At 35.7% G+C, this 15,339-nt stretch overlaps 1 protein-coding gene across 3 annotated transcripts in view; it reads right to left on the bottom strand.

Moving 5' to 3' along the window:
• LOC108737478 (protein yippee-like 1) overlaps positions 1–15,339 on the bottom strand; it is a 107,387-nt gene that overhangs the window by 5,939 nt on the left and 86,109 nt on the right. For all 3 annotated transcript variants that reach the window (XM_018470334.2, XM_018470335.2, XM_018470337.2), the window contains one exon: positions 10,826–10,869. In XM_018470334.2, the coding sequence (XP_018325836.1) occupies positions 10,826–10,869 (44 nt within the window). The remainder of the gene's footprint in view (positions 1–10,825; positions 10,870–15,339) is intronic.

Genomic DNA, 15,339 nt, shown 5'->3' with positions numbered 1-15,339 from the left:
AGTGTATGAAAATTGTCAAAATAACCAACTTCCAACCATAACTTTTTATGGGGGTGAGACCGCCGTAAATTTTATATGGGGTTGTACTCAGGTGACCACCCTCTTTCGATCCCCCTAAGGGGGGTGGCGGGCCATCATCTAACCCCCATAACTTTTTATGGGGGTGAGACCGCCACGAACTTTTTATGGTACAGTGGTAGGGGAGACCTCCTCTTTCGATCCCAGCCATCATCTAGACATTTGCCCAAATTGGGTCCAAATAAATGCTTTTTATAACAATTGTTTTTACTTTCTATGCATGTGAAGAAATGCCGAGGGTGGCCAGATTCAATTAGCCCAGTGGACAGATATTAATCTAGATACGCCATTAAGTACAAATGTATTAGGTGTATTTTACAAAGAAAATGTACTGTAATATTTAGTGTTGCAATTAGAAGCATTTATTAACCTTTTTGTTCGTGGAAAAAGAAATGTTTGACGTTTGGAGTAAATTAGCACTTAAAAGTGTGAATATTTCGCCTGAGAATCGATCTTTTCATTTGCTTTACTTAAGTTGATAAATGCCTTCACTTATTTATAGCAAAAATAACAACAACGTCGAAGTCAACGTACGTACTGGTAAATGTTTACATTTCTTGGTTTCAACGAATGTTTTGCAAATTCGAATGTCGAATTTCCTTGTTAGCTGATGTTGTGGTGGCGGCCTACGGATATTATTAGAGCCTCCCGTTTTTCCTAGAAGTCCAATCTCTTTCCTATTTTGTATGATTTTTTTTATAAATTGACTCGAATTAAGTTGGTAGCCCGATACAATATTATTGAAGTTGTTCAAAAATTTAAAACTTAAGGAATAATTCATTAAAATTACTGTAGATAGAGAATGTTCGAAATGAGTAGAAGAACAGAGGGTGTTATCTATGTCAATGGCGACATGGGTTGTAGGACATCTTCTCAGACATGAAGGGCTAGTTATAGACAGTCAAAGTAGACATAACAGTTAAGACGGGCAAAGGTAGATTTACTAGATTAGATTATCTACAAGGTAGTTATACTTCTCGAAAAATGCAAAGACTGGCTCAAGATTTGTCTCCAAATGATGATGATGTCAAAACTGTTGCTTTCTAAATTAGATATTTTAACGATACTAGGTCTGTTCAAAATGTATCTCCGGTTTTTAAACAATTACTTATTCATTAATATCTATTTTGTCCCCTTCAAAGTAACCCCTACCAGATATTATACACTTGGGCCAACGTTTTTTCCAATCCTCGAAGCACTTGTTCAGCTCCTCCTTCGATGCCGCCTTTATCTCCTCAATCGTAGTGCAGCGTCGTCTTTTCATGGGTCTCTTCAGTTTCAGAAACAAGAAAGTCACAGGGAGGCTACGACATTATTAGTGTGTTGTTTTTGGCCAAAAATTCGCGCACAAGCAACGATGTGCGAGCAGGGGCGTTATCATGGTGCAAAAGCCAATTTTTGTTCTTCCACAAATCCGGATGTTTTTGGCAGTTTGCTTCGCGCAAATTGTGCATAACTTTCAAGTAATATTCCTTACTGCGTTTTGAGTTATTATGATTTTATATACTTGTGTTTTTTTGGCCATTTTAAATAGGGGACTATCAAAGCATCTTGAGCTATATGAAATTAATCTACAATAATGTGGCCCACTCTTAAGATTAGAAATGAAGAGACATTAAAAAGGAGTAGGAGAACAGAGGACTCTATGGAAGTCAATAAGAAATAGGCGACACGTTCTCAGGTATGAATGACTAGTCAGAGACATGTTAAAAACAGAAACATGAGTTAAAATGAGTAGAGGTAGACCTAGATTAGATTACTGTTCGCAAACAGTTAAGGATGAGGGATGACCTAGTGTACAGACGACTCTGTACGTTACACGTCCATTTAAAAAAGAACTTCGGTGTAACTATTTCTATGTTTTGTTTTATCGATATTAACCGTTAAAAGATTGGAATGAAATATTTAGAAACTGCTAAACTATTTATTATATNAATAACGAACTCTTATATGATAAAGTACGTGAAGTCCTTTTAGTTATTTTGTTATTTTCTCGCATCAGTCTCCGTTTCTATATATTTAATTTCGTGTACTTTTTTTGTGTTTTGTGTGTATTATATAGAGTACTAATACAGATTATCGAAATCAATTAGAAATAGGCAAACTAGGCCATCTGAGTCATGAAGGGTTAGTTAGAGACATATTAGAAGTAGAAGGCTAGAGGTAGACCTTTAGATTAGATTACTAATCGTAATGTGGTAGGTTGATCTAGTTTTTGATAAATGTGATAGGAAGAAGTGGAGGTTCAACTGTACAAAATATTTGTTTTTTACACTCATTCTATTTTATAAATTTAGGACTTTTTATCTTATAAGTTAAAAAAAAACACCTGTCCATTTTTAGTATTCTATTTTATAGTTTCATTATTATTTAATTCGCACTGTGTAAGATCCCAAATTAAATAATACAGACGTTTCACTTGTACTAAAAGTTTTTCTATACATATATGTAAATACATAAGCATACAAGTGAAACTCCTGCAGTATTTAATTAATAGGTTTTGTATACTTTAAATTGCAAATAATTTTTTTTCAAGTTTTGAGTAAATGTTTTTGACGTCAGTATGTTTCTTCATTTTATAGAGAGTTTCTTCCAAGCTGTCAGTGTTTGATTGACGCACATATTTTATTTAAATAAATAATGTAATAATTGAAATGATTATTAGTATTTAAAACTTTCCATGGTTTCGTAACAAATTATTCTCCCTAGAGCAGTTCCTCAAAATTGCGTCTTCTGTAATTAATTTTATTTCGGTTTGTATAAATCAGGATTATCGAACAACATTATTAGATTAAATAACATGTGTATGTATGTATGTATGTATTTATGTATGTATGTATGTTTCTATATACGAATCAAGCAATAAATTAACGCAGTTCACATCAACGCACAACTTTCAAAATGGTAATGCATTCCTTCTAATAAGGTGGTCACTTTCACACAACCGATATGGTTAATGATGAATGCAACTCTATTTTAAACATACATATGTGTTACGTATGACTACGTGCACATATATGTGCATAGTTATGTCAATCTTCCGGAAGTACTAATTTATTTCGAAAAATAATTTTGAGAGAAAGTATGTTTTTGTTGTAAACCGTATGCTTTATATCGAAAGTACTATTATTATCATCTAAACGTAAATATCGATCATTCCTTATAGATTGGTAGTCAATATAACCCTTTTCAAATCGGTCGGGTTATTACGACTAGCACGGAGAAAATATTAGGGAATTCCCCGTTTTGTTTAGCAGTATTTCCAACTTGCGTGTAGTGCGGTGCGAAACATGATTTTTAGAATGACCAGCAGATAGAAAAACAAAATTATAGTTGATCATTTTGATGCAAATATTTTCTTCTTAGTAATTCTGAGTTGTGACTAAATCTAATAGATATATAAATAATACCTTTTTATGGTCAGAAAACATTGGTGCGCGGGGCCACCAAAAGCGCGGGGTCCGCAGCATTTGCTAATCTTGCTTCGTGACTAATCCGGCACTGCGATCTTATGATAATGATTATAAAGGGTATATAAAAATATTCCTAATGCCTTAACCTCTGGTGATGTGATACCTTATTTTACCTCAGTTGTAGGGTCAGGGGTCTAAAACGATTAAAAAATGTATTTTCGTAAGAACTTCCTACGAAAATGACATGTGCCCTTGTAATAATCTGTAGCCACTGAATAGTAGTATTGCTTCTGTTTTGAATATTTATTAGTATTGATTTGGATAAAAAGTTCTCGAGGTAATGACAAAGTGAATACTTATTATTCGTATGACATGGTTTGATATTGCTTTAATTTTGTATCTTTACTACTGTCACGCACACATGCAAATGCAACAAACCATTATTCCTTTAATAAATATTCAATGGTCGGCAATGAAATTGGAAAACTTTGAATGTAGGTACTGAACTACAGAAAAGTAAATATCTAGGCAGTTCTGATATAAAGTAAGCACATAAAAAGGACAGACGACGAGCTGATTTACATAAATAATATTTACCAATCGTCTGTTAAACTATAAAGTTCTACCTATTTTCTTGGTTGGTGATATAAATCACCAGATAAAGAGTGTTAAATTACCGCCTACCCGTCAAGTTCTCGCAGTTATATTTTTAAACATTCGCGCTAAAGTTAAATTGACAGTTTGTAAAAGCGCAAATCTTGTTATTCGAGAGTACTGTATACTGTGGGAGAAGGCTAGAATATCTGTCAAAGCTCTTCCTAACTAACAGGTCAATTGAAAAGTCCCCGGCCTAAAATAGTAAAACACATTTTTTTTTGCAAAATTCGTTTTTTTTATTCAACATAATTCCCTTCAAGGGTGATACACTGATTATAGCGATCCTCCAACTTTTCGATACCATTTTTGTAGTACGATTTGTCCTTTGCTTCAAAATAGGCCTCAGTTTCGGCGATCACCTCTTCATTCGACGAAAATTTTTTCCCAACGAGCATTCTTTTGAGATCTGAGAACAGGAAGTAGTCGCTGGGGGCCAGATCTGGAGAATACGGTGGATGCGGAAGCAATTCGAAGCCCAATTCATGAATTTTTGCCATCGTTTTCACTGACTTGTGAGACGGTGCATTGTCTTGGTGAAGCAGGACTTTCTTTTTCTGCAAATGCGGTCGTTTCTCGGCGATTTCGTCCTTCAAACGGTCCAATAACGCTATGTAATAGTCGCTGTTGATGGTCCTTCCTTTTTCAAGGTAGTCAATGAAAATTATTCCACGCGCATCCCAAAATACAGACGCCATAACCTTGCCAGCCGACTGTTGCGTTTTTGCACGCTTTGGAGCGGGTTCATCGTGTGCAGTCCACTCCGATGACTGTCGATTGGACTTCGGAGTGAAATGATGGAGCCATGTTTCATCCATTGTCACATATCGACGCAAAAACTCGGGTTTATTACGCGTGATCATCTTCAAACACTGCTCTGAATCATCAACTCGTCGTTGTTTTTGGTCAAAAGTGAGCTCGCGCGGCACCCACTTTGCACAGAGCTTTCTCATACCCAAATATTCGTGAATGATGTGATGTATACGTTCCGTTGATATCTGTAGAGTGTCTGCTATTTCATTCAATTTCAATTTACGGTCATTCAAAATCATTTTGTGGATTTTTTTAATGTTTTCGTCCGTAACAGCCTCTTTTGGGCGTCCACTGCGTTCACCGTCTTCGGTGCTCATTTCACCACGTCTAAACTTAGCATACCAATCCTTGATGGTTGATTTTCCTGGGGCAGTGTCCGGAAATTCGTTATCAAGCCAAGTTTTTGCTTCAACTGTATTTTTTCCCTTCAAAAAGCAATATTTTATCAACACGCGAAATTCCTTTTTATCCATTTTTTTCACAATAACAAAAGTTGCTTCACTAAAAATGCTATAATTCACAAACTAATGATCCGACAGCCGTCAAATTTATAGACGCGTCTTTTGAAGGTTAGGACTAACTGAAAATCATATGGATTTAGTTCTGGTGCCGCCATCTATGTGTCAGGCCGGGGACTTTTCAATTGACCTATTATAAAGAAGATTGTGCAAAGTCTAGACAAAGTTAAAAAGAAACAGCAAGAAACTGTGAATTTTTATAATTGCTGATAGAAGGATTTCCAAAAGAAATTGAACAAATTATTCGAATTATCACACGCAGATTTCCCGTAAAAATTAAAATACAAAAGGGAAAATGTTCTTTTACAATGCAATGAGAGTCAGCGCGACTGGATTGTTTAGCGGGCATTGTAGACAAAACTGAGGAAGAAAGGGCAAGGTACAGAAAACTTGCAAGAAGAGAAGAAAAGACTTTACAAAGCTCATTTTGACAGCTTCAAGAGACCTTTGACATCTTAATAAGCAAGTTCTGTAACTAGTACAAACCGAGGAAGAAAAGATCTTATCATAGCTTAGTCACTTGCAGCTTTGGGTAGACAAAAGATGTCAACTATAAAAAAAAACTTTTAGGTGTTTCATTCTTATCAGCCACTAATGCTGGTGGGCGGAAGGCCCTCTTCAACCTCTTTTCAGGGATCGTGGGAATGGGTGGGTGGTAGTTCGGGTGAGAAAGATGAGACAGACCAAATGAAGACAGAAGAGAATGAAAGATTATCCGTGGAATATTACTGCCCCAGCATTTGACTTCCAAATGCTAAGCAATGGTCTAACTTCTAGGCCATACCACTCGGCCTAAAAGTAATGAATTCTTTTAGGTATCTATACTTCCGGCTGTAGTAAAGACTCTATATAAGTCTTGATTAACATCATATTAATTACCAATCAACAAATCTTCTACTCAACGCATTCGAACACAAATAAGAAAGGATATAGCGGAATCCATGGAGACTTTTGGACAAATATTAAGCTAAAGCTGCTTCAAACGCGTTTTAGGATTGAAGTATCAGCGATGAGATGCAATGTGCTGTGATGTGACAGTCAATAATTCAGGTCGCTTGAATTAACGGATATGTTTTTTTGAACAAACATTAGAGGATTCCTACTCTTTGTTTGCCGCCATTGAAAAAGTTTACAAGCAACTGGAAGAATGTTAATCTAATAAATACTTTCTCATTTCTCTATGATGTCGAGGCTTGGACGTTGTCTGAAGCAATAGACAAAAGAATGCAAAGTTTTCAAATGTGCCACCTTCAATGTAGTATCATTGGAAAATGTAGGAACTTCTAATGGCGATGGCGTAGAACAAAATATAGAAACCATTGCACCTGCATGTATATCTCCAAAGATGGAATCCAGTATTCAGAATTATAGGACCCCAAAAAGGTTTTCATTTTGAAAGTAAAGAAAACATCAGAAGACGTAAGTAAAATGAATAATGTGGAATTTAGACTTGGGTTCACCGGAACGTCCCGATCCTTCACCTAGAGACACCGGATACGATCCACCACCTCCCGAAAAGGAAAAAGGAGAAGGAGAAACAAAAAAAGGTGGAATGAAATACTAGAAAAATAGCAATTTTTGATAAACGCCATATTCCAAAGATGACAACACCATACACGGTGCGTAAAACGTTATCTTGTATTAATACAATTGTCCCCTGTTCAACGACTTTTCCTGTCGAGTTTCCCCATGCCAGATAAAGAAAGAACAAGAATCGAGGTCAAGAAGAAAGACAAATGCTACCTCCACAGCCTACTATTAACTATCAGCTGTTTGCTTACGTATATCTGCTTCACATGCATCTGTGTACACACACGTAAGTTGTGTAAAATGTGGAAACGTTTCCGCACACCGTGCCTGCTGCTGCGCTAATGCTCGGGTACCTTCTTTTACGTGTACAATAGCACACATTAACATTGTTGCATTATTGTAGGCGTGTGTGGCTCTGAGTGCCGTTGTTGTTATGAAATGTGAGAGCGGCAGAGCATAAGAATAACAATAATCAAGGCATTTTATGACGACGGTAGAGCAACCAGGGCAGTGAACGCGAAGGTCCACATCGCCGTCGCGAGTAGTGACACGCTGCGTTGCGTTGCGTTGCGTTGCACCGTCGATTCTGTTTTGTTTGTTTCCTTGACAAGGCGAAAGTTTGCGCCAGTTTTCCTTTTTTTCCATTCGAGTAACTCGCAGCACCTAACAGATTATTATTATTATTCTCTACTGTTGTTATTATAATTATTCTTAACGGGAAGTCTCGGTTTCTCTCCGTGAACTAATCGAACCAACCAAGCAACGATTAGAACGCTCGTTAACTTTCCATTTCGATAGCCACCAATCTGTGTATCTATTGCACATCAAACAATCAATTTTTGTAACCGACCAAGAACAGCTGAGTTGCACTACAATGCCAAAGAGAAAAACCGAAAAAAAATCATAGAAAGAGGTCAAATGGCTTGTCTTTGTGGATGTAGAGTGATACATAAACTTGGTATTGGGGTGCGATAACTGATGGGTCGGATTCAAAATCTCCTTCATCGCAAGGACAGAAACTTGATAGTGGTGCACCCTCTCCAGCGTTTAAGATAAACTGTCAAAAAACCTCACAAATATATGAATAATGGTTGGCATTTTTTCGTGATAGGACAATAACAACCCTTTAATAAATGTGCCCTCTTTATTATCTTTCAAATAAGCTGTTGAAAATGTACCCTTGGGATGTGTTCAAAACCATCTCCCCTTCGCTCTTCCTTGCCTATTGAGGAATGAAGAACAGTTTCGAGCTAGATCTAAAGGGAAGTCGATAATTATAACTCTTCTTAGATCTGAAACTATAACCTAAGCCAAAACGATTTCCACCTGAAGATTGCGATGTCTAAAAGAAGATTATACTACAATGTGTGCAAATTTCAGCAATTAATGTATTTTTTTAAGACACAGGCAATCCACTGCCACCTAACCAATTTTTTTTTTTCAAAATGAGAAAAGTTGATTTTCCTGACTCCTCCCAATTTTTTTGCAAAACCCACCAAATATTCACCTTTCAATCACATCTTCCAATCATGAGAATCTTTCCATGTGAATATTTTCTCGTTTAGGTTGCAGTTTGCTTGATGTGAAAGTATAACCTAACTCGCTTGCACTAACGTGTGCTTCTGATTTCAATATGTCTATAATTAGCCCCTCTCAAAATGTCCCACCACCTAAAACTTATCTCATTTTTCTTACTAACTACCCACGGAGCCCTCTGTTGTCCTACTTTTTCTAATACCTGTTCATTTCTAATCCTTTCTGTCCTAAGTATTTTCAACTCTATTATACATCACATTTCAAACTCTTCTAACTTTTTCCTTTCCGCTACGCCCATCGTACACGTTTTGTACCCGAAATCTTTTTTGAATTATCTGATTTTACCGTTTGCGAGCACTGAAGTGCTTTCTTTTTGTTAAAGGCGATTCGACCCTGCGCTATCCTTCGTTTTATCTCTATTGCTTTTTCCACCCTGTCAATAAAACCTATTAAAATAAATCACTTGTGGTACTTTTCAAAGGAACCAAGAAAATACACTCGAGCGAAAATAAGCAAGTAGAAGACAAGAGCAACTCAAAACCAAGCTAAAACACCTTCACGTAAATTACGCAGTTTTTGATATTTAGGTTTATTTAATGGCGTAAACAAATGGGAATTGCCTTTCAAATTAGTTGACTGACATGCCATAATACTTATATTATCATGCACGTGAAAAGCCGTGGGAGAAAATTGAAAAACAAGTCGATAACGTTGTGTGTTACAAAATTCGTTAATATAGGGAAATTGTAAGCGATCAATTAAACTGAGAAACAGTGGTTTCTTTTACTTAACATTTGAAAAAAAAACTCAAATGTATGTATGTATATTGCAACTATAATGAGGTCTTTTGCCTTATTTACCCCCGTAATATTTCCTGAGGTATTCTGCCACGCATCACTTAACCCTTTTACTATTTTTCAATAATTATAAGAGGTATAGTTTAATGTATGTATATGCAACCAAATATACCCGTCAAATATGCAACCAATTGTACACATGAATATACGCATTGAGGTCCACCTACCCGTTGTCCAATTGTATTTGAAATTGCTTATACTGATTAAATGAAAACATCCTGGATATCGATCTAAGGCCTACGGAACCCTTTCATCTTTTAATTAGACGTATTTTAATGGTTAGCTTGTTAACTTTAACTTTTGGGTGTTTCAATCCCAACGCGGGTGGGCGGGCAGTCTCTAGGAAGGAATGTCTTCTTCAGCTTCCTTTTAGGAATCGAGGGAATGGATGGATGAAGGTTGGGAAGAGAAATTGTAACAGTTAAGCCATACTGATATGTTCTTGTTCATGACAAAAAGTAAACACAAGAACTATATCGAAATAACAAACAATTTTAGTATAGTAATCAATAAATAATACAAATTGGGACAGACGACCTACCCCCATTACAATCTCAATGATCAATTTTCTCTAGGGAGGTTTGTTGTTACACTTATATTATTATTGTTGATGTATGTTTTTTCCTTGTTCCCCAGCAGAATTCCTCGACACTGCCGGGTCATTATCGGGTACCCGGCCGAATCCTAAAAACTGCCGGATCCGCCGGGTACCGAATCCAAACCGGGTACCCGAGTCATCTCTAATTTTTACGAAATCTCACGAATCTTTTTTACAATTTTAAACTCAAAAGTTAAATTATCGACCATTTTGTCGACGACCAACCGAGCGAGGCTACATAACGTACACATCTACATTTATGATTAAGGATACAAAATAAATGAAAAATATCAGGATTAATTCTAACTTACTCATAATTTAAAAAGCAATTTCATGCCATTGTTTTATTTTTTAAACTTTCTATCACCATATGTTATCTATTATCATGAAATTTTAAATCTACACATGTGTTGAAGTCATTGTTATTATTAAGAACAATAGAATAACTCATTTCCACAGGTGTTATCAGTGAACAAAATAAAACAAAACTCTAACTTAAATGCATATCTATATGTGATAGAATTCTATTAATGTAAGGAATAATGCAATTTCTCAAAATAGAAGTGCTTGCTGTATATTAGCAAATACCTGCACTGAATAAAATGAGTCACATTCATGTGATCTAGATCTAGATGGCAGACGGAAATTCATACGTGTTTTTCATGGAAAATTTATTGGATAATCAGATGCGCTTGCATCCTTCAATTACTAGGTATTTCGATTCAAACTAAGTAATGAGCGATGCACTTACAATTAGTTTTTCAAGCTTTCCGTCGTATAAAAAAATTATAAAAAATACTTTGAACTTTAAGAAAATATTATACTTACACAGAGTTGAATAGATAGGCCCGTCCTTGACTTCCTTGGAATGACTGTAATAAAAAAAGACAAATTAGATTGCATTTTGAACATTTTACATAACAAATGCAATTTAACTGCATTTTTTGTAAACAATTTCTCACCAGCGATAAGATAAGCAGCTAACTAAGAAAAAAAGTTACTTGTGTAGTGGAAGCGCAACTCAGTTTTGTATATTACGGGAAATAAGAAACAAGAATGAGAACCACAATAATAAGAATAAGAATATTCTATTAGATGCAATCATCAAAGGGTGGCATCATATTTTGAGAAATACGACGTATATAGGAAAACTCGTACAAATACTTTCAGCCGTCATGCTATATAAATAAGAAGTAATGTAAGTCTAACTACTTGCCGGAAGTTTCCGGAAATAATCAAGAATATTTTATGTATCCAACGAATAATATTTGATACTATAAGAAAGTTGATACAGTAAGCGAACGAGAAAGTTAAGCATAAAAAATATAAGAACATTAAAAGTGTTCTTCGTCAGATCGCGGTTTCTAACTTAATAGTTCTCATCAGCACGTCGCAGGTAGTTTCCTCGTAAAAGGAAGATGATTTTTCTTGCAAATTGTAGTTTTTCAAATGTTTCTTTAAGACCTAATAACTCGATAAAATACTGTTTCTTGTTCCCAAAACGAATATAAGCTGTGTTATGAAATGAGTTAGACAAACATTAGATACCTTTTTAGGCCCTTGTCAAACATTTGAAATTTATACTATAGTTAGCAGCAAATATCAGTAGATGGCGATATACTGCCCGCAACTCGATATTTGGGAAACTTGCAATAATTTGCATCGTTCTGCATAAAATGAAAATAAACTGTGTGGGCTTGCAGCTCGATAAGGAAAGTAGAAAGGCAGAAAAGGAAATTGAACTCAGGCAGACCGCCAGGGCACATTCGAACATATTTGAATACGTAACAATTGTGCTGATTGTAACGATTCTGTGTTTGAGGTTAAGTTAGGTTAATACATTCGTACGAGCCTATATCGTTTGATTTAAATTTCGACCGCACATGCGAACTTGGTTTAAATAAATAGACATGCTACTGTGTGCGTAAAATCCGACAAATGGTTATTATCAAATGGAACGAGGCAACGGCTTTTTTTTTTCACGAAAACCGTTTAAGTTACTAATCATCTTCCTTTTTAAGTCGATTAAAAATAGAACGCAAGAAACTAGCATTCCTAAAAGAGATTTAAATAGGATAAAATATTAAAAATTACGACTTGAGTAGGCAGAGATAATAATGTATTAGACACATCTTTTGAAGTCTGCCAAAACGACCCAAAGACTGAGAAAATTCTTAGTAACTACTTATTGGCGATTAATTTAGAAACAAGAGGGAGATAAAAGAGAAACTTACTTAATTTATAATTACTTTTACTGTTTAATGTGATTCGTTTAATGTAGTCCTTTCAACATTGTATCTATTATAATTACAAACCATCTTCTATGACAAAAATTCTCCAATTTGCTTAAAAATCTTTAAGAGGAATTTTGAAATTACAATGTATGACTTCCAGGTGCGCCAGAAGTATTCGAAGTGCTATGTCCCAAAGGTTAGAAATGCCATGCACTGTGGGTTGAAGTTTGAGTATGGTGAGAGAGAGAGAGATTGGCATATGTGCGTTTGTTATGGTGGGAATGGTTTCCTTGATTGGTATGTCTGAAGTGTCGTTTACATGGTTTAGGTAAGATCATAATGAAAGGATTGATTTACTGATTGGCATATGTAAAGTTATGTTATGGTGGGAAAGGATTTTCTGAGTTGTATATGAAAATGCTAAACACTAAGGGTTCAGGTTAGATTGTGGATTTCCTAGGTGACATATGTAAAGTTCTATGCACCAAGGGTTCAGGCTAAGCATTGGTGGGAACGTGCTATACAAGAAGGAACGGTTCAGACTAGGTTATGATAGGAAATGTTTCCTAGATTTATATGTGTGTTGTGCATCATAGGCTTCGATTAGGTTATGGTGAAAGAGGATTTCCTGATTGGATTATGATAACTACTATGCAGAATGGCTAAAATATAATTCCTATAAAAATCGACAACGGTCCCCCTTACCCATACAGGGTTTTCAAACTGGCCCAAAATCGGGCCATCAATAGGTGCCGATTTGAAATAATTGACTGTCAATTGGCAACCAAATAAGGCCCATTAATAGTTTAGAGTCGAATGATAATGCTGATGATCGGTTCTGTTATAAACTCCAGCAAACCTGTATGGGTAGTTCAAATATGGACGACTTCAACTGTAGGTAGAATCATCTTTTTGTCTCCTGTTTACATGTACGCTGGGCCCTTCAAGTAAGGTATTTTATGAGTTTAAATACCACTTTTGTCTCTGGGTCAATAATTTACATATTATAGGTGGATTTCAAATCGATGGTACTTGACAGATGTACAAGCGGACGAACAGCGTTGTTGTAACATTAGGATTGTGTTGGTGGGTACGGAACCCAAAAAGGGGACTAACAGACTCAAAAACTACAACGATTTTCTTTTAAGATTTAATCAATAACATTTTAATTGTACTGTTCAGGGTCACCTAAAAGCCTATACATTTCTTTTTAGAAGTGAGTTAGTTTAATATGAAATATTATACTGAAAATTTAATTTCTGAATTTTTTACCCACTACACGCTACCTCAAATTAATGAGGGAAAATTGTTGCTGTTGTCACATCCCCGCCGGGAATCGAACCCGGGACCTTTGGCTTTACGCACCAATGTTCTCACCACTAAACTACGAGAGGTGACAACAGCAACCACGTTCATCCACAGTCATCCACAGTAATCATTAATTTGAGGTAGCGTGTAGTGGGTAAAAAATTCAGAAATTGAATTTTCAGTATAATATTTCATATTAGCCTATAGATTAGTGCATGTTCTGCCTATTTGATGATCTAGCATCGATCACACAGAATTTTTGTTTGTTTGTTTTGAGCTTTACGAGCATTTTCAGTATCGTTTGCCCGTCGAACAATTCCACGGAAATCGATTGCTAAAAAATAAAAGCTGGAAATATGTAGTTAGTTGCATGTATTTAATTTCAAATGGAACGTTTTTGCTGACCTGATTTGCGCAAAAACCTGATGTCGACCGGTATTCTGAATCGACTGGAACTGTGTGGCGAAACGTGAGACACTAATGAATTGACACGTGATGTATATTTATGAGAGTGGAGAATTGGACTACGTTCATATATAATTAAACGCGAAGTTGAAATCTTAAATTGCAAAAAGCAATGATAATAATTCTGCTTACGCCAGGAAACAGGCTTACACAGTAATCAGCAGGATTGTGTCATGGATTTTGCATGATTCCACGGCGGATACAAGTCGGACGTGACCAACCGACGGGGTTTTCATTCGATAATTACCAAGATTTACGTTATACATATATTTTAAGCAATGATAATAATTTATCATAAGACAGATTGATGCACTTTGTGAAGAAGCATGGCGACAAAAAAAGAGTTTGCCTTGAGTATCGGAATTACTTGCCTTGAGAAAACAGGAACTGTTATACTATTAGGTATACGTAGAAATGATCTTGCACTGGATTAATTAACAAATTAACGTGGCAAGTACAAAAAAAAGTATTAATTATACGTTATACGCAGAGGAGTTTGCGTATGGTAAACATCGCTCCAAAAGTGGACGTTGTATAAAAGTTTTTATATGGTTGGGACGATCAAAATTGGCAAAGTCCGCTATAATTATCTGTGAGAATGGACGAGTTTTCTTTCTTGTTTCCATTTGGGACTGTAATCATTAGCTGCGTTTTGAACACACTCTTGTTAAGTTAGGGAATACTTCATGAGTAGTACAGACAAATTGAAAAGAGATAACCGAATAATAGTCAGCGGTTCAGCGGTTAAGCACGTAAAAAGTCAGGATAGGTTTTATAAATGCCTGGTTGGAATTATATCTTTAAACAATCGTCTTTGCTTTCCTAAATTCCTGAAAAGTTCAATGCTGGCGATATGCTCAAATTCTGCTAGTCTATTCCTTTTTCTTTATTAGTGTCCGCTGCAAATCCTACCTGGCATCTCTTTTCTATGTTTACGATATTCCCTATAACGTCTGTCGTGTATAAAGTTAGACATTCTGTTAGTCCAGTTAGTATGTTGAAAGAAGAAAGTAAATGCGAAAGTTTTATTATGGACTATACCAAGTTTAAACGTACCAACAATAGTTAGCTTTAGTTTATTTAATCATGTTATCGTAGGGGTATCATCCACACTAGAGTGCTTCAAACAAAATTTTTAATTTTTTTTTTTTCTAACTCTTACCCCCTCAAATTTTTCTATTTGATGTAAAAAAAATCCTCGCCAAACATGAGCCCTACAGCTCAAATCTAAGGGGTCGCTATTTTTATTTTAGTTTCCCATTTAATTAACATAGGAAAAATTCTTTTTTGTTTTAAATTGAATTTACACATAATTTACGCAATTTTTTCCAAAAA

Source organism: Agrilus planipennis, unplaced genomic scaffold (assembly GCF_000699045.2).
Source record: "Agrilus planipennis isolate EAB-ADULT unplaced genomic scaffold, Apla_2.0 scaffold155, whole genome shotgun sequence".
NCBI lineage: Eukaryota > Metazoa > Arthropoda > Insecta > Coleoptera > Buprestidae > Agrilus > Agrilus planipennis.
Note: the sequence above shows the minus strand (reverse complement) of the source record. Positions and strands in the feature narration are given on the sequence as shown.